Source organism: Perca flavescens, chromosome 5 (genome assembly GCF_004354835.1).
Source record: "Perca flavescens isolate YP-PL-M2 chromosome 5, PFLA_1.0, whole genome shotgun sequence".
Classification (NCBI taxonomy): domain Eukaryota; kingdom Metazoa; phylum Chordata; class Actinopteri; order Perciformes; family Percidae; genus Perca; species Perca flavescens.
In genome coordinates, this window is record NC_041335.1 from 18,579,634 (window position 1) to 18,603,761 (window position 24,128).

Consider the following 24,128-nt stretch of genomic DNA (forward strand, 5'->3'; position numbering starts at 1 on the left):
TGAAGGCCGACAGCCCACCAGACGGACAACAGCATGGAACACACTGAAAAGACTCAAGTCACCGACATCGCCAGACTGTCCAACTGCCGATTATTGGGTTAGTGTGTCAGCACCTTTAAGGGGGCTGAATACTTTTGCATGCCACACTTTTCAGTTTTTTATTTGTAAAAAAATTTGAAAACCATGTATCATTTTCCTTCCACTTCACAATTATTTGCCGCTTTGTGTTGGTCTATCACATAAAATCCCAATGAAATACATTTACATTTGTGGTTGTAATGTAACAAAATGTGGAAAAGTTCAAGGGGTATGAATACTTTTGCAAGCCTCTGTAGGCATGATTTGCATCACTGTTAAAGTGTTGAATTTTGTTGACTGATTTTCCCGTCTGTACATTACAGCCTGTACATTACAATGTTACTTCTACATTGTAAAAAAGTATAACTGCCCATTGAAAGACATCTGCAATCCACAACACACAAAATTCTGCACATTCATCAAATAAGAACTATCAGTGGTGCCATTTGTTACCGTAAAAAAGAGTAAACAGAGTTGTTCTGCAGAAAAAAACAACTAAAAACACAAAAACCATGTCTGCCTGAGGAGTGCTGAACAAAAAAATAAAAGACAGACTAATCAGCCTGCACAGATCATGAGTAAGGGCACTTTATTTGACTTTAAGGCTGATGTACGTCGGACACGCTGACTATAGTAAATTGGCATAGTGTGTAATTCTCAAGCAGTCAACAGAGTGCCCTGACAAATATGTCAGTAACACAAAAAATGAAAAAACTACTCTTTTATATGGCTTTTGGTATGTTTCGGTGTGCTGTGTCTTTTCACACAGCAGACTGATTTCTCCTGTGTCTGTCATTAACAATTAGTGTAACTATACGAGCTGAAAACAACATTGGTAAATCATACCATGTGATGAAACCTGTACCCTTATACAGACGTGTTTTCCTGCTCAGAAGGACCCTGACTTGATTTGTTCATAGCTGAATAGAAAATGATTACGCTGACCAGCGCAGCCCTGAGTGACCAACAAAGAACCAAAAAAGACCCCAACAACACTACTGTGCATTTTGCTTAGATCTTGTAACACTGTACATGTTTATAGCATACATATAAAATCTGCACTGCTATTTCAGTCATGCTCCCTATGAGGGCTGTAAATAATATCGCTCCATTATGCTGTGACCTGCCCAGTAGAAACCCATGTATGTAACATACTGTTTTTAAGATGAAGGCTTTCTTGTACATTTTGCAGTTGAACTTACTGGAAATGGGCAGAGCAAGCAAAGTATGAAGGAAGATGGTCAGCATGGATTGAAAACCACAAAGAAACCACTATTGTTTAAAGGCAAAATAACATTCACCTGAGTAAATGAGGGATGAAAAAGACAATACCGGTCTCAGCTTTCTTCTACTTCAACATGGCATCATGACTTTGCGTAAACATACACGCCACTTTCCTAAAGCCAAATGGCGTGTTATCTGTACGCATTTTCAGCTATCCACGTGTATGTCTACGCTGTATACAGCAGGTGTAAACATACCCACCACGTGGCGTCGCCACGTTGCGTGTTATCACGAGAACGTGACGTACTATCGCAAGAACGTCACGCGTGTAAAAAAAGGTTGGGTTTAGGAAAAGAACACAGGGAAAGGCTTTAGTAACACAAAAAAACGGATGTTTTACCCATCCACCACCCCAACCAACCTCCTTACGCCTACGTCCCTTTATATTACCCGCTACGGCGAAAATTCACTCGTAATGTAGGTCAATGGCGGGCAAATTGCATTGATAAACACTCTAAAAAGCGATTATGCGTCTTGATAACACGCCAAAATGGCATACGAATTGGCGTGTCATACATACGCCACTTCATGAGATCAGTCTGTATACTTATTAAACACAGACCAGCCCACTGGTGATCAACTTCACCATGTTTCAGGCAATTCTCTACATTCTGCTGTGAAACCTTTTCTAGGTTTCAGAGACTCCAAAAAGCACAAACTACACTGCCAACTAGTCTTAATACAAAATCCCACATTCATCTCATCTCCTTGTGAAAAAAAACATCCTATCCACATATTCTTTTACACCTGAGAGAGAACACAAAATGAACGATCACTCAATATTTCCCTTTAACACAATGTTGTTTTTACATTATGAAAGTAATTTAAATATATATTGTTGTTAAAAAAAGCAAACAACCAGTACCACCCTTCAATAAAGTATTCAGAAGATCTTCACCTAAAGCAGGAGAAGTTTGTAGCAGTTTCGGTCATTCAAATATAATATGATGAAAGACATTTTTACTATATAAATGTAATTTCAAAAGATGGCGCACTCTGTGTGCACCATTCCCAAGAATCAATGTACAACAGAACAAATGTATGACCATTGTACATACAGAGTAAAAGTAAGCCAGTCCTAACTTGCAAGTATCATGTCATTTATTTTTCAGGGAAGTCTGTGGAAGACGTGGTGACCTTGCTGGATGGCTATAAGGTAATCTTGCGATATGTCATTTTAATGATTGCTGTTAAAAGGTTCATGTGGCTCTTGGGTCACCTCACCTCCTCTGAGAGCAAGGCTGTGTGTCTGTGTTTGTGACGGCCTGGAGGGCTTCTTCAGGTAGCAGGGATGGATCACTAAGTATGGACGTGGTTGTGCTCAGCTGGCGAAGGGTACTCAGCACCACTGAAAAACAAGAAACCACAATGTAATAACCATAACCTGACTGTAAAACACAGCATTTCGAAGGTGTCGTGCCATGTATCTTTACACAGTGCTACAGTGGGCATGTACTTGATTCACAATTTTAAAAACTGATTGTGCTTTGGCAGCTCAATACCTCAACTTGGGCGTGTCAATGTGCAACAAAATTTGACATTCAATGTTGTCCATGACACTGTGGGCAAATTTGTCATTTACCAGGATATTTTCCATGACTGCTGCATTAAACCCTCCCAGGTTTCCAGAATGTATAATAACTGTGCCATGCTAAGGACAGTGACTCAACTGTCTTACTTACTGACTCACAACCCATGATTCGACTGCGGGACATTGACAGATTTGTATCATTAAATTTGAGGGGACTACCCCGCTAGACATGGAATAGAAAGCTGGAGCAGTAACCTACTTAATTCTTTACAGTTTTCTGCAGTGGTGCAGGCCCAGCCTCCAACAAGCTGCTAAAAGTGCAAATTTAACGATAGAAATCTTTTGACGTCACCTTACATTATCAGATCTGTTAAGTTGTCATAGCTAAAGTCAGACTTAGTCAGGAACAAAAGCGTATTATTTTGACAAAGTGAGAGTTGAAAATAACTATTGGAAAGTGTTATCACTGTTTCCGCCCATGACATTGAAGATGGAGTAATTTCACATATCATAAAAAGAAAAAGAGATGAGCTGTCAAATTTCCTGTCATGGTTGCTTGATAACTGCTTGAAACAAGATAGTGGCATATAGGAAGTATAACATTTTGAGTTATTGAATTACACACAGTGATGAATCTAAAACTTTGCAGCTCGAAGGAAGTCCAGAACTACAGATTCTATTGTTTTTTTCCCCCCACTCTGTTTCTTTGATTTTATTTTTATATATGTTCTATAATGCCAGTATTACTTTGTTATATAATTTCTTAAAATGCAGAAGAAAAAAAAAGAAAGAAAAAAAGATAGTCCTTTACTTACTGGGTCTGAGAACTGGAAGGGAGCAGTGACTTTCGAGCCATCGCAGGGTGGTCTGACACAGCTCTGCCCTGCTTGTAGTTGACACCATCCCATTGAATGACTCAAAGAGAGGCTTGATAATGATGCTGAACTAGAATTGATGATGGTCAAGGATCAATTATACTACAAAGAGAGCCAAATACAATTCTGCCTGACCTCTAACATGCAAATCTGTAGCTTTTACCAACTCATGCTTCAATGTGGGTTGCTTAACCTGAAAAGTATGCAACTAAATCAGAGGTTGATATCTGTCTTGATATAATGGATACATTGCACACTGTATATAGGTGTATAGCTCCGGAGATAATTGGAGCCCCTGACCACAAATATATGGCATCTGCATTTGGTAGATAACAACAAAGCAATTTCTTAAAGGTCCCATGGCATGCTGCTTTTTGGATGCTTTTATATAGACCTTAGTGGTCCCTTAATATTGTATCTGAAGTCTCTTTCCCAAAATTCTGCCTTGGTGCAGAATTACAACCACTAGAGCCAGTCCCACAATGAGCTTTCCTCAGGACATGCCATTTCTGTGTCTGTAGCTTTAAATGCTATTGAGGAGGAGACGCCTGGGGTTGCAGCCTTGACCAACTGTCACTTTGCTTGTTTGCAAACCATAATGTCTCTCTCTCTCTCATGGGCGGGCCAAATTCTCTGGGCGGGCAAAGCAGAGAAAGGGAGCAAGATTCCAGATTGGCCCATCTGAGTTTACATTTTCTCAAAAGGCAGAGCAGGATACCCAGGGCTCGGTTTACACCTATCGCCATTTCTAGCCACTGGGGGACCATAGGCAGGCTGGGGGAACACATATTAATGTTAAAAAAACCTCATAAAGTGAAATGTTTGTGCCATGGGACCTTTAACTACAGGGTGACTGGTCAAATTGTCACAGTGAATGTTTGGTTATTTGTCATATTTTAAAACCTCTAGGAACTGTGGCCACTGAATAAAGTTTAAAGACATCTGCCTATATAACCAGGACTAACAGTAGGTTGGTTTTCCTCAAAAGTGATGGGAAGATTTTTAATATTTCAAGTTGTGTAACACTTACTTCTTAAGTCTTCCTTGACTGTGCATGACACAGGATATAATCATTCTGTCAGAATCAAAGCCAAACGCTTACTCTGTGTTATTAATAAGCAGAAAACTGTGTTAGAGCACCTTCATTGAAGGATACAATCCAGAACTTCCAGTTCTGAAGAGTGCGGTCCTTTACATATTCATTGAACTTCTCTTGCATGTGGTTGACCCGATGCCGCCTGATGGGCACCCCTGTCGCAGGAAGCTGTTCCTGACACGAGCTGTGGTCAAGCAGTGATAAGAGACAGAAACAGTTAAGTTAATATGTTAAGTGTCTGTGCAACTTGTATATCAGAAGAGTGATGTATTCACGATGCTCCAACATACTTAATGGAGGTGTTGAGCTCTTCTATCTCCTCACGTAGTCTCTTGGCCTCTTCCTGCATCTGCTGCCTCTCCTGTTGGAGCTTCCCAATGTGATCCACTGTCTTCTGCAATGTGACTGCATTACTGATCTAAATGCTCAAAGATAATGAACATGGTAGAAGGGGAGAAAGCAAATGAAATATTTAGAAACTATATATGAAGCAAAAAACTGTGCACAAACATAGTGATGTCCTGAATCCATTATGTTTTATGAAGACACACAGGTACACAGACTTACATTTATTTGTGACTTTAGAGTGGGAACCAAGTTGCAGAGTGTTTTAAAGCCAATGTTTATGTTTGATCGTCTCTTTTGCTCAGCAGATATGTGTGTTGTCCTCCGGCTCTGTCACACAACAGCAGTGGAAATATTACAAAGAGGCTTACAGATATTGTGTCATATATTACAGAGGAAAAGGGGAAATGCTACTGATGTAACGGACTGGGCTATACATTTGCCCAGGCATTAAATTTAGTCTGTCCTAATTCATTTTTAGCATTGGGATTCATGGCTTTTCATTGACATGCTTTAAGACAAAGTGCCATTTTATTTAAAAAACAATCAAAACTTTCACCCAAATCAAAACATTTCAAGGATTGCCTATGTCATGTCAAGCCAATATATCATTCAAATATTAATATCCACACGAAAATGTAGCGATCACACTAGCATACCATTTATGTTAATTAGGGCTGTTTCAAATAGTTTTGAAGCTTTATTCATAATGTTAACATTCAAATTCTAAATCAACATTTGAATGCTGTGCACCTCTTTTATTTTTGCACGTCTATTCATTTGCACGTTTAAAGTCTGTATTTCTGCACAGTTGCAGATAAAAATTAGGCTACACTAATATTATCAGTAGTAAACTATTTGTACATTCTAGTGGTTGCTGCGTAGGATTGTTTCTGACTCGTGTGATCCAAAAATTTCAAGTCAAAATTGATTGAAAAAAAGATAGGTGTAATCATTTTCAAAATGACAAAAACATTTTTATTGAACAAAACATTCTGCTTCAATCATTATTTGTTGCCGTTTAGCCTTTCAAAAAGAACATTTTCACTGCGGTCAAAAAACTGTTTGCTCTCCCGCTTGCTGCACACAAAGGGAGGTACGCACCTGAATTAATGAGGCTGTCTAGCAGGGTGATGAGGGTGATGATGTCATACAATAGACAGACATTCAAAGTTTCATTTCGAAAACCTCAATAAACACTTTGAATGTAAAAGAAAAATGACATTCGGTACAGCCCTAATGTTAAGAAACATAAACACACACAAACCTGATTTTGTTCATTCTTTACCAGAGGTGTACTGCTGCTGCTGATCAGTGACTGGGGACTAGGAACTTGATCTAACCCACATGGTGATCCTTGACTTGATCCCGGCTGACTGTGACCTGGAAAGAAAAAACAAACAAACTTGCAGCAAGTTGTGGGTTTGGAGTCATGATGTGCTTTCTGGGTAGAGTGAAGTCTCACCGACACTAGAGGAGGCTTTCTGATTCCTGCGGCTGGAAGAATAAGACTTTCCTTTGGGGAGAATAGGCTGGGGAGACTTCTTTGTCTTAGACAAAACATGAAATCCAGGAGCCTGAGATACATGAAAAGAGAGCAGATAGACAGGAAATTAAAAAAAAGGAGGTACAAGACCGAGAAGCACAAAAATGAAATATAATCTCTCTTTTGTAACTAATCACCTGAGTGTAAGACTAATAACGTTTTATTTTCAGATAAATTATAAATTATACACATCACAGCGAAGTAAACAATGAAATGTAAATGTTGCAGTTTTTTAATTTTATGTTGGCAACTCAATCATTTCAAGACCCACTGTGGCGCAAGAGATGAAAACATACCCCTCTAAGTTGAGAAGGAGTGATGACCACTCCAGTATTATGGACCACATCTGCTTTTAGAGGTGTTGGTGTAACAATTACTGCATTGGCATGACCTGGGAAAGGGGCTGAGAAAATGAACAATGACAGTAAGGCACTGCAGTGTTGTTTTATGTACATTCATACGTAAACATCCATAAATGAGTTTTTGACATATAGGTCCCCTCTGCCTATTTCTGTCTATTCAGGAAATACAATCTGTAGTTAACATATAGTCTTAACTAGTTTCATCTTGCTAAATAGGTTTCAGGCCAAACATCTTGAGAGTGAATTTTACAAAGATAAGCTGTTTTACTAAAATGAAAGGGGCACTCTTGAGGCAAAAAGGTTGGGGTGCCGACCATGGACTGCAATGGTTATAGAAATGATTTGCCTTGTGTTAGCTTTACACTATATTAGAGCTAGTTTATCAAGAATACTAACAGTTTATGGTTCTAAAATCCTGAAAAATATGTTGAAATTGTGGAGATTATTTTTCCGAACAAAATTGAATTGTTTGCTACAGAGATTATTTTCCTCAATTTATCAACCAATACAGTTCCATTGGAAATCTGGCAGCAGATGTTTTCTTCTGTGCTTGTCAAAAGACATTATCAGTGGTACAAGCTACACTGACTCAGATTAATTACAAACATTGTTGTAAATCAATATGACTGAGTAACAAAGGCTTTAGTGCTATCTTGTGGTAATTAAGTTAAAGTGACACAGCTCCACTGTCAGATCAACAATGTTAAATACACAATTTCTCAAAATGCAGAACCAATATCATTATCTTGAGATCAGATACAACAGACCTGTGAGGATGAGGCGTTTTTTGTTTGAACCAGGTGACAGAAAGGGGCGAGGCAGGGCAAAAGTCTGAGGGTGCTGGACAGGAGTGGCAGGTAATGGAGCCAAGGGCTGGAGTTGGGAAGGAGAAGCTGGAGGTTGTGTGGATATGGAGCTATATTCTGAGGCGTGGCTGAAGGTGGTTGCTGCATCGCTGGGTGTGACAGTAGAGGAGGCTGTGTGTGTAATCACAGACTGTGCTACTGTCTCATCCAGCACTGAGGTGTTGTCCAAGGGTAGTGGAACCATGGGTGCTGCTGAGGCCATGTCCTGACCTGGAAGGCACTGTGCCAGAGGATCGTGGGATAATGACTGAGAGACTGAGGAAACGACTGCTTGATCACTGGGCGCCACCTGCCCAGGAAACAGAGGCATGTAGTTTTGTACATAGGCAGCATTACTATTACTACCACCATCACCACCGCCGCCGCCGCCGCCGCCGCCGCCGCCACCTGTTTGGCTGGTTTGACTGGCCATGGGAGAGGGGGTGGGCAGGGGCCCAGGAGGGGAGATGTGGTTGCTTGTGAGCATGGAGGACATTAACTGGGCCTGGCAAGGGATGACATAGGAAAAAGGAACAAACGCATTAATTTCTTCCAGTGAAATATGAAACAGAAGAGATGCAATTCTATGTTCTAAGTTTATATTAGCTGTAAAATTGTCTAAAAGATTATGATAGTAAAAGAGCCGTCTTACAACACACGCTAAACCTTTTATATTATTATTCATTTGTCAGCAATGACAGTGTCAGAAGTGGATTCATTATTCATTCATATATTAATGCATAATTGATTTTCTGGCTGCTCAATATTGACACTGCAGCTTAATTTTCACAACTGCAACCAACTTGCACTAAAGAAAAAACACTTCTTTTCCTAATGTCACTTTTTAATGAGGGCAGGGTAGAGACAAGAGACTGTGGCAGAATTGTTGACCCATATCTGTCAAACTAGCTGCATTTATATCTGTCTTTCTATTTACCCAGGCAGATGCAAAATACATATATTTTTAAGTATTTTAAGCCAATGTTTCAACTGGAAATAAGAGAGGGGTTAAAGTCCCTCCCCTGGATTCCAGTGAATTGAAGATGAACATGCCCTTAACTACACCAACATGCTGTCAAAATATACCTTTTGGTACAGCTCTCAGATAGTTACTGTTGTCTTTCTGTACCTAAAAGTCGGACAAGGACCTGTGGTAAGGCTGCGTTTATAGACCTAACAGAAAATAAGGCCAAATAAAGTTTCAAGGAGAATGACAGCATGAAAGAGAAGCTAAATATTTTTGCCACATTTTGCCAAAAGACTAAAAGTTTAATGTTAAGCAGTTTGATGAGCAAGTCATGTATGAAAAGTGCCTTGTAAATAAAGTAATATTATAATAGTATTATAATTAGTAATATTATTATGTTACATAGCTTTTTTGTGGAACTACATTAAGACAGAAAGATGGTAAAAACTGACCAAAAACCAAGTCTTAAATCTAGGAAAAACAACAATCCTTGAACAAACTCTAATCATGGTGGTGTGTGAGTGTTAGGGGACTGTGCCTTGGGATGGTGTTTACCTGTGACTGAGAGCTGCTGCTGGGTAGAGGGGTGACAGATGATGCAGTGGGTAAAACAGAGTGGAAGACGGGCGGACGGAGGCTGTGAAATAAGTCTGGAACAAGAGTCTCTATGTTAGCTAGAGGTTAGTAAAACCACTCTACTTTTTGTGTTAGGCTAAGCCAACTGCTTTAGCAGAGTTACTAGAACATGTGCGCTTGATTCCTGTAAAGTGTGCACTATTAGTGTGTGTGCAGTACTCCTGCAGCTATGGGTGGTGAGCCTACCTTGCAGGGGATCAAAGGAGTCCATGAAGTCTAGGTTGGGTTGTAAAGGAATGAGTCCTGGTTGGATCATGTCTGCGTTCCCTGCATGAGCTGTGTAAAGCAAAGAGGCCGCGGTAGGGAGAGTAGGGGGAAGACATGACAGTAGTGCCAACAGTGAATGAAATACCAAAGTATCAAACCAATTATTAAATCACGTATTGAGTGATTAGGAAGATACTAAAAATATAATTAGATGTCTCTACTATATTCATAAAATGGATTTTCTCACCAATCTCCCTTGGATTAGGCCAGGCTATGTGCTGGTGCGAGGCCAACGTAGAGAACAACGTGTCTGAAAACTCAGACATCAGAACATCCATGTCAAACAGGGGGTCCATCTCCATAGGGGCATGGGTTTCATTAAGCCTATGATGCACACGGCGTGCAGCGGCCTCTTCATCCTGGTAAAAGGAGACACGGAGCATGTCTGGAGAGACTTCCCCAAACAGCGATAACTGCTCCTCTGGTCCCTTTGAGTGTTCAAAAGGCAACCACCAAGCCAGTTAATGACACACAAGCATGCAGTGTTGAGTACAACAAACATGGGATGGCACTAAACTAATAAACAACGCTTTGTCTCCACGCTTCACTAGTCTTAAAAAAATGAATCCCCTTACATATATATGGATTTATTTTGTGTCTGTCAGCAAGTTACAAGCTAAGTTAGGTGAAACCAGTCCAAAGAATGTTTACCTAGTAAAAGATGATATATTAAAACGTATATAATAATGTGAGGGTGACTGGGTTTGTATGGGTTCATTACATTAATACCGTATCAACATCTGGTTGAACAGATGCTGATAGTAATGTTCATGTTAGTATAGCACTTTGGTGCATGATGCAGTTTTGCATACCTTAAGCAAGCTCGAGAGGTCGTCATCCTTGTGCTTCTGCAACTATAAAAGTGAGCGCCACATTTGATAAATATTGTTTTATGACCAATCAAACAAACATGATACATATAATGAAATACACAGTATCCCCCTGAACTATTACACTACATATATAAAAAACTGAACACAATACCCTTTTTTTAAAGTATGTTCTCCACTTGTGATATTCTCTTATGACGATTTCAATTCTTCTTTTCCAGCATTTCCCCTCTGTGGTACTACCCTGCAAAAGAAAGAGGGCGATGGGAAATAAACCAAAGTCCAAAACAAACACAAAGCACAAAGAAAGGAAGTGACAAGGGAAACATAAAACCAAATTATTTGTAAGTGTTTGAGAGGATTTCCGTGACAAGAAACAACACAAAGTCACTATTGCCGACCACATAATGATCAAATCTTTCTGTCTTTACCTCTGCAGGACGTTGGACATCCAAGTCCATACTTCCATCGAGAGGGGTTGCAAAGTGACAAACAGGATTTTCCCTTTTCTCCACATCTGCAGGGTAGAAAAAACAACCTCAAAGTCACCCTCAGTTGAAATGCACAGTTCCTTTTTTCATACTGGTGAATTAAATTTACAATACAATAAGAAATAAATGAAAAACTTAAAAAAATCATAGCTCAGCCTTAACCCATGGCTCATGAAAAGCTTGACTCATTTTGTGTTTATTTTTGAGACATGAATGAGTCAGTCACAAAACTGCTCATGGCATGTAAACAAATCGATAATACTGCAGCAAGTTGCAAAGACAGCACAAATATTTATCTTGAAATCATGAAAAGCAGAATCTAGTTTCATACTGTAATAGACAATTATTTTACAGATAATGTTGCGAGTCTTTTAAGTGTAGGTTCTAATAAATATACACACATAAACCGAGAGGAAAAATAAACCCTGGTGATGAAAAGGGCAACGTGCTGAAATGTAGATCTGTCGATATAAAAAATCTGATTTATGAAGGAGTGTCCTCCCCACTATTTCTGACAATAGATTCTTGAACCAAATCCTCACGTGCTACAGCTTGATTAATTCAAGTCACTTTAAACTAAATACTAAACTCTATGGATACCAAATGAAAGAGGAACTCTTACACTGCATATACCAGGCTCTCCATATGGCGTTGTTGAGGCGGATCTTGTCCCTCCAAAGCAGTTTTAGACCTTTGAAGTTCTTCCATTTGGGAGATACCAACTTACCACTGAAAATACAAGGAAATTAACAGTGAAATAATATCTCAAGTGATTAGAAACACAAGACATTCTATGAAACAAATATGATGGCTTCACTCGTACAATATCTCAGCCCTCAAAGATCACAGTGCTGTCCTTTGTGTTAGCAGCAGAAGAAGCCCTGATATTCTTGCTTGTAGAAGATAAACTAATCCCATAGATTTTTTAAAAAGGCCCAATTTATCTTCTACCCCACAATAACACAACACCTTAACTGATATTTTTATTATACATCTATTCTGCTCAACTTTGCCCAACACCAGCAGGAAGAAATGTTGTCTTTACACATCAATACTGACGCTTGACAATGAACAGAAGTCTTAAAACCAAAAAGTGACCCTTACTCGCTGTAACACTGAGTCAGTGTCCATCACTCAGTAAAAGTTAGGAGAGCTCTGTTTGGTGAGAGGAGTTACATTTCTGATGACTGACTTACGTTTCACTGAGGGACTAATGCCAATAGGAGCCACATTACATACACTAGGCCCTGGAACATGTCTATTTAACAAATGACAAAAAAAGTACATTTTGAAATCAATTAGGTCATTACTGACAGAAAGTTTGTTTTTTTTGTCGTCACAGGAACAGTAAAAAAGCTAAACTCTACACTGAGAATCTGAGTGTACAATTTATTAAAAAAAAAAAAAAAAAAAAACGGGTTACCTTTACCTACACTGGCAGTGTACTGAAAATACTTTAAGCGATAAAGCAAGCAAAACAAACAAGATGGAATCTGCCAAAGTCAAGCGTAGGTTAAAATTATAGTTACAAGTGTGATATAGAGATAAGGAGGCTAATGACCAGAGAGGAGACACACGTGCGCTATTAAATGTGAAACAAGGCGACATCGGAGGAATTCATCAGTGTGCACTGTTTTGGCTGCAGTATGTGAAATTAATGGTTACAGCAGAGCGATTACTGGAGCCGTGGACAGTCCGTTAACAATTTCGAAAATGTTTGTTCTTAATCAAACAGGCATTAATAAAAAAAAGTGAACAGAAACTTTGTGGCCTCAAAGAATGCTGATATGAAGTTTAACATCTGAGCGTAATTATACTAGTGCACTATAGCAGTAATCTTCACCAACTTTTAAAAATGTCAAATGACACGACTAAAGTGTATGTTTCAACAGGACAGAAGAGAATCATAGAGACAGAATGATTTATATAATAATAATTTTGGTCTTGTAAATTTACACATATACTGTGGAATGATAATTTTATAGTTGACAACATTTTCTTGGATTTAGCTTGTTACTATATCATTTACTGTATTTGAATGCTATGATTATAGTGACAAATACGTTAGTGAACTTTTCCTTATTAAATCTCCTCGCCAAATTCCACACTCACAAATGTAAATTTACAATCAAAAGAACTCAATTATTTGTATTTATAAAAGGAATTAGAACTATACGTGTCACCCTATTTCCATCCTTCCTCTCCTGTTGCAGTCTGTGCTTCCTGTCCAGTCTTTTCCTGTTATTATAGGGGAAAACTTTGCAGATCGACCAATGCTCTTGTTGTGAGTAAAGGCTCTCTGGGGTTGATAAATACTCTTAATTTGTCTGTTTGCAGAACAGCAACTGGTAGTAGTGCTTTCCTGGTCTATAAATAGTCAAACTGTTGTATCCAAGTTAGTGCCATTTGCCAAGTCAGAGGGAATCTTCTGAGCAGCTGGCTCTGCACCAACTCTACAGTAAACAGAGAACCATGGATAACCCAGCATTTTCTTTATAACTCACCTCTTAATATCTTGTTAACATCAACTGCATTTAAACCCAACTTTCATTTGCTCCTTTTAGTTTGTATCGGAACAATTACACTACATTACATTGTGTGAAGCCTATAAACTTATCAACATTCACTGTCTTCACTGGATTTTGTCTTTGTTTGTGTTTTTATGGGATTATTTTTGTGCCTTTAATTCCAAGCAAAACTTCTCAAGTATCAAACAAAAAACACTAACTCAAGCAAAAAAATAGTCACCTCAAAAGGTATAACTTAAAATTTGCAAACAAAACATTTATGTAGTCGTAAACTATTGGTCTTTTATTGGTTTGATAATATGTCCTTTTGTTTACAGTTCCCTCTGATTCTTTCTCAATGATCAGTCTTTTTCTCTCTTCCTCACGTTTGCAGTTGCACTCCCAGCTTTCTCCTTTTTTGCAATTCTGGGTCCCCATTGGCTAATGAGTTTTTGGAGTACGTTTGAGTGACAGCTCAGTGCCTGCCTGCCCTGACGTTTCAGTGCAGCTAACGTTAGAGACTTTGGAGGACACACAAACCACTCTACACAGCGGATTCCTACAAGATTAATAAAGTGTAAGTATTGATCATATATATTGTCTGTAATCTACTTTGCAAGCATGGTTACTAGACATTTGTTTTTTTTTTGTGTTAAGTTACTGACTAGTAAAGCTGTGTAAGTTAGCATTTAACGTTAGCCAACTGCTAAGGTTATTTAAAACAAATGCTAGCCAAGCAAAGTATTGTTGGCTTCCTGTAGCTAGCTACGTTACTGAGCTAATTTGCCATGGGGAATACTTTTTATGCTGTTTGTCAGACTAAAGTAAATATATTTGAGGGCACTGATTTGGGCCCCTCTCTTGAGGGTAATTCTTAAGTATTTGTAACATTTTATAGACTACTTTTGGCCCAATACCAATGAAAGATTACAGTTATTCCTGATTACTTATTTAAATCATTCAACTCTAAGTTAGAACAAAGATATCTCTTTTTAAGAGCTTTGAGAGTGTGATCTGAGTTCCTCTGGCCCTGTCCTCAGTGCTCATAATGTTGATATGGAGTACCACACTAAACCAGTGGTGGAAAGTAACAAGTACAGTACAGGCCAAAAGTTTGGACACACCTTCTCATTCAATGTGTTTCCTTTTTATTTTCATGACTATTTACATTGTAGATTCTCACCGAAGGCATCAAAACTATGAATGAACACATATGGAATTATGTACTTAACAAAAAAGTGTGAAATAACTGAATTCATGTCTTATATTTTAGATTCTTCAAAGTAGCCACTCTCTGCTTTTTAATTAATAAGGGAACAAATTCCACTAATTAACCCTGACAAGGCACACCTGTGAAGTGAAAACCATTTCAGGTGACTACCTCATGAAGCTCATTGAGAGAACACCAAGGGTTTGCAGAGTTATCAAAAAAAGCAAAGGGTGGCTCCTTTGAATAATCTAAAATATAAGACATGTTTTCAGTTATTTCACACTTTTTTGTTAAGTACATAATTCCATATGTGTTCATTCATAGTTTTGATGCCTTCAGTGAAAATCTACAATGTAAATAGTCATGCAAATAAAGAAACACATTGAATGAGAAGGTGTGTCCAAACTTTTGGCCTGTACTATATATATATATATATATATATATATATATATATATATATATATATATATATATATATATACACACACACACACACACACACACACACACACACACACACACACAGTGCCACTGTATCTTGCATCTGCTTTTTTTCATTTTGATGGCAATACATTTGTACTCTTACTTGAGTAGAATTTTGAGTGCAGGAGTTTTACTTCTTATGGAGTATGTTTGACTCTGTGGTATTGATTCTTTTATTTAAGTGAAGGGTCGGAGTACTTCCTTTACCACAATCATGAGTGGTCAATCAGGAAGTTACATGAAGAGTAGACTCGTGACTGCAATTTCCAATATGTCCCATTCCTGACTTTTCCCAGGATTGAAGAGAGCTTATAACATGAACTTGGTGAAGAGCTACAGTGAAATGAATAGGCCTACATGGTGCTGAGATGTGTTATAACATACCTGTACGCAAGAGTCATGCACTCAAAGAGTTTGGTGAGGGAAGCGTCTATGGAGAGGTGCGACATGCTCGCCTTGCCAAAATGATAGGTCTGACAGGTCTGCTTGTTGACAGTATCGAAGTCGTAGCCTTTTTTCGGAGGGTGCTCGCAATGAGGCGAGGACACCATAAAGTGTCCGCTGTGAATGATCTGAGACTCCAGCCCGTCTGACCTCCTCAGCCCCAGGTGAGTTTCCTCCACGTCCGAGTCGTCATCCTGCTCCTGCTTTATGCTCGCCGGTGGGTGACGGTATGTCTGCCGTAAAGACATCTCTCTAGTAGCCATGTCGGTAACTCACAAGACAAATAGCTAACGTTAGCTAGCAAGCTAGGACAATACAACTCTCTTTTTCATGAGGCTTGCCAACGCTGGATGACGCGGTTAAGGCTGACTCTTAGTTAAAGTTCTTTAAATTCGTGCAGTGGAGGTCGAGCCCTCTGTATACTCATTTTTAAAGCTCGCTGTTGGCTCAAGTTAACTTGTTGTTGTCTTGCTAGATAGTTGACGTAGCTGGGAGTCGCAGCCACCAGCTGACAAAAAACAGCTTGCAGGGATCGCTGTCCGGAGCAGGAAGTTCCTGTGTTAAAACGTTTCTGATTGGTCGGAGTCAGAGCCCCACCCACCGAAGAACTCAAAATAAACCTGAAGCGAAAGAACAGTCCTGCCCGTTTTTAGAGCGTTTAATTAAACAATTGTACTGGAAATGTGTCGAAATTATCAAGGCTTCAAATGACTACAGTAACCATAAATGTATAAGTGTTATTTGCTACCCGTGTTGAATAATTACATTTATTTGGCTTCTGAATAGAAGCTAAAATTAATGGAGTCTCCGATATTTGAAAGTTGTCTTTCAGCGTCCCCTTTCAAAACGTTTCAATTACTCTTCTAATAAAAGTGAGGAGGAAAAAAATAAATAGATGCAATTGATGTTCTTTATCTTTTTTTCATGAAGTAATGCCATTGTATTAAATGGTGGGAGAAATATTGCAATCCTTTACTTAACCAAACAACAAAATACCAAAATGTACCTTAATGACATTTCCTCAAATGGAAAATACTTTTCAATTTGATCTTCTTACAAAATACATTTTATATGTGTGTATGTGACAAAGCTGGACATAATGATCTAACTTAATATTGATATTTATTCATCATATTTTTTTATTAAAGCAAATTCCAGCATTTCTGTTAGGGCATGTTATGGAAAGAAACCTTAAGGGCTCGTCATCAACACAACTTCTCTTAGACTAACAGACAGTTCCTTGCTTTCATCACTATGGAGGGGAAGACCTGCCACGCTGCTCTTCTGAGGATGGGAAGCCCAGGATGTGACCTGTAAATGTCTTTATCGATATCTCATCTGGGATCGCACACTCAAGTGAATATTCTGAATCGCCACCTGCACACACACACACACACACACACACACACACACACACACACACACACACACACACACACACAGATGTTTTTCAGCTGTTATGTGAATATTTAGGTTATGGTTTGTGAGTGAGTTTTCTTTTACATACTGTCAGATTTATCAATGTCATGCCCAGAGCAATCCGCTCCTCTTCCTCCTGCTTTATCTTCATCCTCTTCATTGAGGCCTAACAGTGTAGTGAAACACTCTGCCACCTCTTCCTCTGTCATATGTTCTCCTGTAAAAGATAATGTCAAAATGATGCACATGTTGGACTTTGTGTCATTTTGACAATAACATGAGCATTGCATTTAGAAACAGGAACAGTAATTTGACAGTATATTACTGACAGATAAAAATCATTTTCTGACTGAATAGCCTGCAGCGAACCTCGAGTCTGTAGAAGTTCTAGCAGTTCATGTCTCTTCAGAAAAGGCTGTCCTGTATTATCACAGTCACCAAGGATGTGAAAAGCTTGAACAAGTTCATTGCTAGAGATGCCGAATGCTGGCCGGTGGTTGACATACAGCTTGATAAACTCCTCCAGGTCGATGTCGGTCACATATTTTCCTGTTTCTGCATACTTGCTGAACTTGACCTCATTATGCATATCTTCTATCTGGTAAAATATAATGAAACAATTTGTGTAATATTTTTACTGTTATGACATTTTCTGTTGAAAAATGTCGCTTGATTTACACACATTGTACCTCTTGCTCAGTAGGGAAGTAGGCTAAAGCTCTCATTAGAGAGGGAACCTCTGACAGGGGGATTTTGGTAGACGAGTGTCGTTTCTCCATTGAGTCAGTGCCTTGATGACGGACTTGGCAGTAATAGAAAAAGTCCTCCATCTCCTAAGAACAGAAAAGCTCCAAAAACTGAGAATTTGTGGTTAAAATCAGAAATGTCTAAAACTCATAACTGAAGGAGAAATGCAAGTAAAAGCTAATATCTCAATCTCGTAGCCTTGTATAATCCAGATATATGTGTGAATATGAGCAATGCTGTACAATAGCAAGTAGACATAATTTGTAAATAGTGTTAGATTTTGCCAGTCACCTACCCACCTCTCCCAATTCTTTATAGTGTTTCACATTTCTGTGACAATTAAGGAAATGCTGCTGTACTGGTAGGCAAAATAACATAAATAAATGTAATGTTTCAAAGCTGAACCTTTCATCTTCACCATCAAACAAACAGATGTAAAAGGGAAATAAATAAAAGTATAAAATAAGATCCAGTTATACCACGTAAGGGTACTTTACCAGTACAAAGGCTCAATAAAACTCACAGTTTAGAGAAATTATGTTACAACACCACCCTGAAATACTAACACATAAGTAAAACCACAGGACAAATATTCCTGAAAAATGACTTAAACCAAGAAACAACATTCTTAAAGCTAAGTAAATCAACATACAAACTAACATAATGCATAATAACCTTTAGACACTAGGCTACTTACTAGGTAATGTATGTACATGCTTCTTTTAAAATGAATGGAATAATCTGTGGTTGTTTAGCAGTCGTAAGAAACAAGGAAAACGTTTAACTGACCCTGTAGAACTTTCCATCTCTGCCTCCCTCTAAAAGAGTGTAAAAGGGCACAAGGTCCTTGCCTCCCAAGGCAGCTGCTGCCTCCAATGCACTGCACTCACAACAAGAGAGAAGATTAACTCCAGAAAATATGGTCACACACTAATGCATTTCCTCTGGTTCTCAGGTTGGTACTATTTAACCTTACTTTAGGCTTATCTCCCACGACAGGACAGTGCAGTCAGACCCTCCTGCAGTGAAAACAAATAGGCCATCGTACGAGCAAGCAAAAGTGGACACCCCCGTTGGATGGCAGATCAGAGCGTTGGACTTGTAGGGGTTCCCATCCAGAGGCAAAATCTGGAGACCCACCTGGAAATAAAACTCTTAGTTGTTATATAATTAATGTGAATCACTGCTTACCAAAAAACATTTTCTTCAATAGAATTACCACTATTCTTATATCCAATTTGCCAACTTTACTCTCAACTGAACACTGTAGCAACAAGCAACAGAGTAAACACTTTTAAAATTAAAAGAAAAGAAATTAAAAGAGAAAAAGCTTTGCACAATTTGTACTGCAGGGCTAGAGGTGCTGACAACTGCAAGATGATCATGTAATCAGAAAAAAACCAAGTGCTTGTGGCTGTGTGTTTATGTTAATAAAAGACTGAAAGTCAAATGCATATTTTCTTAGGGTAATAAATTACTGGACACACTTTCTACACACCCGAGCAGCACTCCATGCAGACTGCATTGTGACTAAATAAATTACTTATTTGAGACAGAGCTTCCATTTTTATTTTTATGAAGCAGTTTTTTTGGTAAAATGCCACAAACAAAATAAAGCCAATCACTTAATAAAATACTACAAACAAATTCCAGCACCGACCTTGTCCTCTGTGATGTATGCCAGATAATATGAGTTCTTTTCAGGTTCTCTTGACATGGGAAGGACCATTGTTTTCTTAATGGGAGAGCCATGTGTTGGGCCAAGGACAGTCTTTCTGTTTATTTTAAAACACATGTAATAATGTTTTTGAGTATTTGTGGTGACAACAGTCAGAGAAATACATTTCACAAACAATCTGATCTTGTTATAGTATCTCACCGACCTGCACATCTTGGTAGTGCTGTTGAAAAGCTTCATCTTGTATTGGTCTGAGGCAACGAGAAGAAACTGCTCTGCCGTGAGAGGAGGATACCAAGTCATGCCCATTGGCACAGCACTTTGCTCAATGCACTCTGAGCTTAGGATGAGAAGCTTATTCACGTCACTGTTTTCCAGATCATACTCCACCTATTATTCACAGAGAAGTGTGTGGCATAAAAAAACTGTATCGCAAAACACCAAACTAGTCCGCAGCCCTACAACTTTTACAAAGCGGACTAACCAGTTGGTGGTCCATTCCCAGAGAGAGCAGTCTGGGTTGGGTGCTGTCCAGGTGAACCCCAAAAAGAAGGTCTTTGATGGGCTTGTAGTGGGAGTGGTATCTGCCCAAATACGCCCAACGAGGCAGAGAGCCTTTATTAGTCTGCAAGCGGAATACCGTCACAGCTTTTCCGGCATCCTAAGAGTGAACAAAGAAATAAAACATCTTGGAAATGGAACCATGGAAATATAGATTTGCAATACATTATCATAGCCACAAACATATTTTATTTCATAATGATAGATTTAAAAAAAGGCCAACATGATATCACAAACTCCAGTCCAGAATCACTGTTGCCAATAAGTTCAAACATACTACACTTAATAATCAAAAAGGAACCTGCTCACCGCAGTGGCAAGATACTCTGAGTCTGTAGAGAAAGTGATGTGATGGATACTGTCTTTCGTGTAACGGAAACACTCCTCTGGATCACTTTTTAAAGTATTGGGATTCAGTATGTGAACAGCTCCACTGCCAAAGCCAACTGCCAGGTATAATCCTATTCAAAGACAACAAGGCAGCTCTTTACATTGCAAAATGCTATGACAAATTCACGCAGTAGCTGGGTAACACTGGTCATATGCAACATTTGTTTGTTGCAAAGACAGCCAGCAAGCATGTTGGCTCACCTTGAGGGTCAAAAGTGACACACTGAATGTGTGTCTCGAAGGCCCTGCTGCAGATCATCACTTTGTTGCTATAGTCCCACATTTTTAAAACACCCCTTTGACTGCCCATGGCCACAACTGGCTGCTTTGGGTGGCAGGCCACTGCATGTATAGGCTCACAATCCTCATGTAGCAGGATCTGAGGGACGCCATTCTGTGTATTCACATGTACCACTGTGGATCTGACTGTAGACACAACAAAGTTCCTGCAGAAAAAGAGAGGTTATCTTGGCTAAAATGCAAATAACAGTTTAGACTGAAGACATAATAGATTGCATTTGTTCTACCTGATGATTAATGGTTTTGCCTGCAGAGTGCAGTCCTCCAGGTATCCCTCTGTACACTCTTTGGAAAAGGAAATGGAAACAATAGCATCCAGGTTGAATTCACTGTACCAAGTGAGAAGCATGAATTTTTCATCATAAAACTTGATGTGGCCCAGAGTGTCACCAGTCACGATACAGCTGTGATGTCAAACGACACACAAAGAGAGATTAAAGAGCAATAAATACATGACACTGTTATAAAACAATATGAATATTTCTTTCTCTCTCTCTCTCTCTCTCTCTCTCTGGCTACCTGTCAGTTACAGTGAGAGTGGTGATCGGATCGTTCTGAAGGTTTATGAGCTTGATTCTATCTCTGGGGAGGCTTTGGTTTGCAGCTAAGTCTTCCATCACATCCCACACCACAAGACTGCCTGCTGATGTTGCTGTTAGGATCTCAGGCTTTCTCCAGTGAAACACAGACTTGCTCAATGACCCGTCAGCTATGTTGACAGTTTGAAAAGAGTCCGGAGGAGACTGAATATAAACAGAGGCATCAGAAACGGCAATGTTGAAACATTGTAATATATTTATCAAAAACCCATTGCCATTAAAAACACATAAACATTTCTGACAATTCGATACCACAAAATGTTGATAATTAATTTTACCTTCTTAATCTTCAAGGCAGAGTATTCCAGACTTCCCTGGGCCTTTAAAAAAGATCAGATGATTATTGCAATAAACATACACATACTAGCTGTTGTATCTATTCAAATAAAAAAGGAACAGCAGGACTTACCCTGCTGTAAAATAACACCTGGCTTTGACTGCTGCTGAGCAGCTGAGTGCTATCATTTGGATTAAAAATGATGTAATTCTGAAAAACAATCCAACATTTGAACCGTTTGACCTGCTTAATGCCATATCTATAAAGTTAGGTGACTTTAAAATGTTAAAAGAAGACAAAAATGACTTACTTGGAAATCATGTTCTGGATTGAGTTCAGTAAACCACAAAGGCTTATCTGTATCATTTGTCCAATCCCAAATGCACACACACTGTGAATCAATCGTGAAATGGTTAATAGATTGTAAATAGAAGGACATGTTTTATATTGTCATATCCAGTATGAAATAGTTATCATCTAAGCTGTTTTTGTTTTGTTTGTGAACCTGGTGTTGTAAGGTTTTAGCTAAAAAGAGCGCAGTTCTGAGATATTTACCATTTGATAAAAGGTTATACTTTAACTTCTTTTAATTTGAAAAAGGGCTTTAAATCCTCATCCTAAAAAAGACTAAACAAGCTTGACAGGTTTAAAGATCCTAAATATATGGATACATATCCTACACTCTTACATCATCAAGAGACACTTTTTGAAGCTCTTACATTTAAAATGACAGAAGGTCATACAGTGTTTGGTGGTGTCACAGTGTCGACTTTCACTTGAGAGAGAAAAAGTATCACTAATTCTAACTCCTGTTTCCTATTCATCATGAGTGAAGACCAGAAGGTGATACTAGGTAAAACCACAGTTCATAAATGTGTCTCTATTTTATATTGATTAAACACTGTTTACTTGATTTTCTTTTTCTTTTAATTGCTGTCATACTCACTTGAACTTCCTCCGCCCCGAGGGTTACCAGGTGTTTTGTGTCGCTTGAAAATGCCATCGCAATGACACCCCCCTCAGGGTGGCAATCAAACAATGTTTGCACAGGAATGCTGGAATATTTATCATTTGTGTGGTTACCATCAAGATCAAAGGTTAATACATTAAAAAAGGCCTTAATACATCTAGAATGAAGAGCTACCCAGTGTAGGAGTCCCATGTCATCACTGTGCTTTTCGGCCCCTGGTCTGCTGTTGCAATCCAGCGTCTGTCTTCACTCACACACAAACATGAGATGGGGCGGCAGTGACCCTGAGAAGATTGAGTAAATACAGTAGGCTATTTGAATCAACACTGCAACTGTCATGTTACTTCTATCAACAGATATCTACATCACTCATACCACTGACCTAATCTAAAGGACGCCATGACATCTTCATTTCATTACATATTCCTCAAGAATATGTCGAAACCTGGATATTTTTTACCTGAAGTATGTGCTGGGAGTTTGAGGTGTGATTGTAAATGACCCCAACATGAGCTCCAGCATAGAGGACCACCAGCTGATCGTGTTCTTGCAGACTGAAGGCAGGAAGAGCAGGATTCATCCCAAATACCCATTCTAGTGACTGAAGGGAGAGCAAAGTATTGCAGTGTTCTTATGAGCCAGTGGAGGTTCTGAGATGACTCTTTTATTGAAGGAAATGTGTTTTGAGGATCAATATACAAATAGTACTCATTTTGTACACATGAACGCATTCGACAATACATACTTACCAATGCATGTGTCCTAGTATGATTTATCTTCTTTGGGAAAAGTGTGTCCCTGGTTGCAGTGTAGACTTGAGACTGCCCAGTCATCTTGAGTATGTCCGCCTCTGTTTCTTCTCTCCTAACTTCTAAAGTCTCGTCCTTTGCTTCAGCATCTGACATAATGTCCAAATACTTCACGTATCGGACGATTACTTTCTCTTTTGAATAACTTCATAGAGCTTTCCCCCTTGTTCTGTCGAGTCTCTGCTAACGTCTCTGTTAGCCAGAGAGTAAACTTGTGTAGCTAGGGCAACGAAACTTAGCTAAATTTCGCAATTAAGTCAACAGAAACATATAACCAGCTTTTGTACAATTGGCCTCATTCAAATGTCGAAAGAAACCAACCTTTCTATTTACCGGTAGTTTTAACTGGTCTATAGTATGAAAAAACACAATCTCTATAATGTAGCTCGCTCCTGCGAAGCGTCTCGTTGCCTAGTTACCGCTTAGCGTAGAAGATGAGTGACGCGCTTTAAAACTTAATTCGGACTTTCCGGTTAAGCTATTCAAATTTAAAGCACGATTAATAATAAAATAATTTGGCTCTGGCTTTGCAAAAACAAATTTTACTTGCAAAACGTTTAAATGTCCCATACATATAATGC

General features: G+C 38.9%; 2 protein-coding genes across 3 annotated transcripts; both read right to left on the reverse strand.

The window, feature by feature from the left end:
* Positions 1–1,660: 1,660 nt before the first annotated feature.
* mlxip (MLX interacting protein) lies at positions 1,661–16,326 on the reverse strand. Of its 2 annotated transcripts, none has more exons than XM_028578468.1 (17): positions 15,738–16,326; positions 11,776–11,882; positions 11,094–11,179; positions 10,817–10,906; positions 10,645–10,686; positions 10,020–10,191; positions 9,752–9,841; positions 9,485–9,579; positions 7,885–8,467; positions 7,052–7,158; positions 6,675–6,786; positions 6,477–6,592; positions 5,432–5,539; positions 5,155–5,282; positions 4,925–5,048; positions 3,709–3,838; positions 1,661–2,710 (listed from the first exon to the last, which is right to left on the reverse strand). In XM_028578468.1, the coding sequence occupies exons 1-17, from the start codon at positions 16,058–16,060 to the stop codon at positions 2,583–2,585; spliced, it is 2,541 nt and encodes an 846-aa protein (XP_028434269.1). In that variant the 5' UTR covers positions 16,061–16,326; the 3' UTR covers positions 1,661–2,582. The 2 variants fall into 2 exon arrangements, with proteins under 2 accessions (XP_028434269.1, XP_028434268.1); XM_028578467.1 differs by having other exon boundaries at positions 10,020–10,260.
* A 576-nt stretch (positions 16,327–16,902) lies between these two features.
* Positions 16,903–23,953, reverse strand: cfap251 (cilia and flagella associated protein 251). The gene is made up of 20 exons (XM_028578466.1): positions 23,488–23,953; positions 23,199–23,339; positions 22,913–23,022; positions 22,715–22,823; positions 22,079–22,159; positions 21,901–21,978; positions 21,770–21,811; positions 21,412–21,635; positions 21,120–21,296; positions 20,794–21,038; positions 20,512–20,663; positions 20,126–20,302; positions 19,847–20,031; positions 19,624–19,738; positions 18,940–19,103; positions 18,753–18,843; positions 17,906–18,049; positions 17,586–17,814; positions 17,305–17,433; positions 16,903–17,174 (listed from the first exon to the last, which is right to left on the reverse strand). The coding sequence occupies exons 1-20, from the start codon at positions 23,641–23,643 to the stop codon at positions 17,050–17,052; spliced, it is 2,874 nt and encodes a 957-aa protein (XP_028434267.1). The 5' UTR covers positions 23,644–23,953; the 3' UTR covers positions 16,903–17,049.
* Positions 23,954–24,128: the final 175 nt, after the last annotated feature.

Bases quoted from the DNA above. Each gene is read 5' to 3' on its own strand.
- cfap251 (XM_028578466.1), bottom strand. From the start codon at position 23,643: ATGTCAGATGCTGAAGCAAAGGACGAGACTTTAGAAGTTAGGAGAGAA. The intron at 21,636-21,769 runs GTAAAATTAATT...GTTTATATTCAG, and splicing joins CTGCCTTGAAGATTAAGAAG to TCTCCTCCGGACTCTTTTCA. The intron at 18,844-18,939 runs GTAAGGTTAAAT...TTGTGAGTGCAG, and splicing joins TCGTGGGAGATAAGCCTAAA to TGCATTGGAGGCAGCAGCTG.
- mlxip (XM_028578467.1), bottom strand. From the start codon at position 16,060: ATGGCTACTAGAGAGATGTCTTTACGGCAGACATACCGTCACCCACCG. The intron at 5,049-5,154 runs GTATGTTGGAGC...GCTTGACCACAG, and splicing joins GAGCTCAACACCTCCATTAA to CTCGTGTCAGGAACAGCTTC. The intron at 2,711-3,708 runs GTAAGTAAAGGA...CTTGTTTTTCAG, and splicing joins CCTTCCAGTTCTCAGACCCA to TGGTGCTGAGTACCCTTCGC.